Source organism: Leucopleurus acutus (genome assembly GCF_964270905.1).
Source record: "Leucopleurus acutus genome assembly, chromosome: 7".
Lineage (NCBI taxonomy): Eukaryota > Metazoa > Chordata > Mammalia > Artiodactyla > Delphinidae > Leucopleurus > Leucopleurus acutus.
Window position 1 is genome coordinate 37,502,176 of NC_139150.1, and position 4,108 is coordinate 37,506,283.

The 4,108-nt window shown below is 47.6% G+C and overlaps 1 protein-coding gene across 1 annotated transcript; it reads left to right on the forward strand.

Annotated features, from left to right (window-relative positions):
• Nucleotides 1-711: 711 nt before the first annotated feature.
• SPATA31F3 (SPATA31 subfamily F member 3) lies at nucleotides 712-3,807 on the forward strand (the record flags this gene model as incomplete). The annotated part of the gene is made up of 2 exons (XM_082842336.1): nucleotides 712-860; nucleotides 3,294-3,807. The coding sequence occupies 2 exons, from the start codon at nucleotides 712-714 to the stop codon at nucleotides 3,805-3,807; spliced, it is 663 nt and encodes a 220-aa protein (XP_082698462.1).
• Nucleotides 3,808-4,108: the final 301 nt, after the last annotated feature.

Below are 4,108 nucleotides of genomic sequence, written 5' to 3' on the forward strand. Positions count from 1 at the left end.
GTCTTGAGAGCAGGCAGGTAACATAACTCAAATGTTTTTGTGCCTTTGACACTGTCCAGCTTAGGGAATGAGACTGGGAGGACTCCTTCTTTAACTCTTCAGTAAGTTATTTAAAAGAACAGAAGCTATGTCCTTTCCTTGTCACATTAATCACTGTTCTTTTCCTGAACCTCTTGATACTGACTACCTATTGCCTGTGGCATCAAAACCTTCACTGCCCAAGACTTAACAAGACAATGTGTGCACTGTCCTCTTGTGTGTTTTCTAGTTATCTTCCCAGTACAGGTGATATAGTTCATGGAGTTCCTTTGTAGTAGGAGGAAGAGAGACAGTAGCCACTGTCTCTGTTTTAGGGCATGCAGTGTACATAAACACTCAGTTATCTGGGGATAGATGCCAGACTATTATCTGAAAGAAGAAGGCTGAGCCAACAGGATATAGAGAATAGAGCATGAAAGAGTATTTGCTTCCTGTGACTTGGCACCTTTCGGCTCAGGCTCTGCACTGTGTCACATGAGTTTCTCCTAGACAAATAAAGGTCTGTGATGCTATGCATGACGGGAAACAGGAGGGCTTTTTGATGCAGTCTACTGGTCTGGTTCTGTGCTCTGTGAGGCAGAGACGATAGGTCTAGAATTTGGAGGCATTAGGTTCTAAGACCCTGAAAGCCTAGGAAGCCTAGAAAGGGGGATGGCTAGTGAGGTTTAGATTATGTTGAGGCCTGCCTTTATTCTGTGGGATGTTGCATATCCTCTTTACACTTACGGTTTCATCATCATTATCCCATTAATTATTTGGCAAGTGAGAAAGAATCACCAAGATTTAAGATTGGGACCTAACAGGAGCTGCTGCTGGGTAGGGAAACACTATGACCACAACTGAACCAATTAAGCCTTGAACAAGGTTTTATCCCCTCACTGTCTCTTGTTACCCTTAACACCTTACCCCTATTTTTTTTTTTTAATGGAATAAGTTTCCTCACTGGATCCCAGAACAGCTTCATATTTGGGTGATTCCTCTGGTTGGTGGACATTTAGGGCCTTGGATGGCTAAGGTCCTTTGGCTACTGTACCACCGTTCCTCCCTTTCTCTTGTCTTATCCTGATCTCTCTACAGAACTTGTTCAGGGAATGAGGGTGGAGGTATGGAGTATGAAGAGCCTAAAAATGAATCAGAAATAAGAGAAAGGAAATGATGGTGTGAAAAAGGTAGAGTAGGAAAAAGAAAGGTAGGAGAATGTGTAAAATTGGAACACAGAAAAACCTTGGGAAATATTTGCAGGTTTTGTCTCAGTTTAGACATGAAAAGAAGAGAGCACCCCAGCTTCACACTGTCTTTTGCCTTTAAGCATCACCGGAGAGTCAAACAAAGGGCTAAAGATAAAACATCAAGAGGTCATGAAGAACCTAGGGGTAAGGCAGGAATAAAGACGCAGACCTCCTAGAGAACGGACTTGAGGTTATGGGGAGGGGGAAGGGTGAGCTGTGACGGGGCGAGAGAGAGTCATGGACATATACACACTAACAAACGTAGTAAGATAGATAGCTAGTGGGAAGCAGCCACATGGCACAGGGATATTGGCTCGGTGCTTTGTGACAGCCTGGAGGAGTGGGATAGGGAGGGTGGGAGGGAGGGAGACGCAAGAGGGAAGAGATATGGGAACATATGTATATGTATAACTGATTCACTTTGTTATAAAGCAGAAACTAACACACCATTGTAAAGCAATTATACCCCAATAAAGATGTTAAAAAAAAAAAAAAAAAGAGGTAACGTTCCAGTCTCTGCTCTGACTTCTCTCCACTGTGGGTGAGGCTCCCATGAGCCCTGTCCCTCAATGACCCCTGGTGCCAGGCACCAGGTGCTCTAACCACTGAAGGCCCAATTCCCCAAGTTGACAGATTCTCCCGGAAGACTTTTTTGGGTGGGAAATCAGAGCCTGCGAATGTTCCAGAATTCTCCACCTTACCCCTGGGAGTGAAGAGGAAGTAGGGGAGTGAGGAAGTAAGGGCTCTGTCCTTAACTGTGTCATTTACTAGTTTTATGACCCAGTGGATGTCAATTCAGCTCTCAGTCTTGTTATCCATAAAATGGGCATGATGATGCTGTCTCACTCACAGTGTGGTTGTGAAGGTCAAAGGAGATTAGGTCCAGGAGAGCAGGTCATACCTGGTTAAGTTGTAGTCAGACGTGCCTCAGAGCACTGGCTATTGGGGTTTGCCGTCTCCTGTCATTCAAAGGTCTCCAGCTTCCTGTAGGATGTCCCTGAATCCTCTCCCGTTCCATGTAACACTGTCTCCTGGTTTCTCAGCTAGGAGACTTTCCCGGGAAGAAGCTGAGAAGCCGTGGGAGCTGCTCTCTGTCATGAGAAGGTGATCTCTTGCTCTTTGCAGTCTCCCAACTCCCAGCCTGGCCTGTGATCATTTCTCCGCTTGGCCTGTGGCAGGGTTGGGGAGGAGCATAATGGCTGGGACGTAGCCAGACACAGTGGAGCCTGGACACTGGTTGGGGGTTCCCAGAGGAGAGGGTGGGATCAGACGCCTCAGGAGACAGGAGTCCTGCAGTTCTGCTCTGGGCTAGGCTCACAAAGGTCCTGGAATTCAGGATTTGACTAGTGCAGGATTTAAAACTACATGGGTTTTCACTCAACCACAAGACAAGTTAGGAGGATAGATAATTAATTAAGTGCATAAATCAGTCATCATTTTCATATTCTCTTTACAGCTAGACCCTTTCAAGGGCAGACCCCTGGACCCTGCTGATGTACCTCCTCTGGTTTTGTCTTCAGGGAGGCCAGTTCCTGGGACAGCCCTCAGGCAGGAGCTTGTCATATTGTCCCCCTCTTGAGATCTCTAGAGAATAGGGATTGTCTTCCAAGAGATGTTGTGTATGCCCTGTAATCCCCAGAATGCAGAGTTCCCACAAGGACCTCCGTAGCCCCAAACGAGGCTGACTCCAGGTTCTATCTGGTGATGTTCCTGGTGCTGCGCCATCAGCTAACCATTGGCTCCCCCATCTGCCTGGTTGCCTTCTCCTAGTTCAGCTACTCAGCACAGGTCAGCAGAGAACTCACCCACCTCCCAGGCTCTCAAGGCCCTGCGTTCCTTTCAGTTGTCTGAGACTTTGCCCAGGTTAGCTAGCCCTAACCTGCTGAATGTTTCTAGAGAATAGCTGTGGCAAAACAACCTGGGGGTAGAACGCAGAGCTTACAGGCCAATCTCCAGGCCACACCCTTGAAAAGAGGCAGATGTCATTCCATCAGTAACAAATGGTTGCCATGTTTCCCTTCCCAGCCAGGGCTGGCTTCCTCAGGAGGGGAGTGTGCGGCGGCTGCTGTGTGCAGATCCCTGCTGCCAAACCTGCAACGCTGTGGCTCTGGAGATTCAGCAGTTGCTATCGGGTGAGAACACCCTGACCACCACTACTTCTTTGGGGACATCGCAGGGCTTCTCTTGCCTAGAGGTTTTGTCCACGTCTAGCCTCTCTTTTGAGCAGAGTCAGGATTCCCTGCACTCCAAAGAGCTTTCGCTTCCATCAGCAACCCGCATAGTGTCACAACTAACAAGTCAGAAATCCTTAACCCAGGTAGTTGCCAGGTCAGCCACTAAGTCAGCCACCAAGTCTGCCAGTGCAGTCAGCATCCACGAATACTGGGCGGACGACCAGCAGCTAAGGCAGGAATGTCAAGGGCCAGAGGTACCCTGGGACATGGGAGCTCTGTCTTCTTCAAGCCTTGAAGAGCCTAGGATTCCTGTGAACCAGCAAGACAAGAAGAAGAGCAACTCTGAATGTGTTCCAGAGAAATAAGGCCAGCAGCCCTTGAATATCTGATTCCCTTTCTTTCCCTGAACCCAAAGCTCACAAACCTAAAATACCCCATGACCTTTCATTCCCTTCATCTCATGTTCCTGTGTCCCCAAATCCCTGATGTATCTTTAAGTATGTGTATATAAATGCATGCATTTCTACACCTGAGGGCTCCCAAGATCTGTGGAAGATTCCTGTGGCAACTTATGTCACACGGCCCCCAAATTTTCCAAGCCTGGGGGAAAACACTACCATTTCTTTCATCATGAATGCTACCTCTAAGGCCTTTGTTGAAAAGATG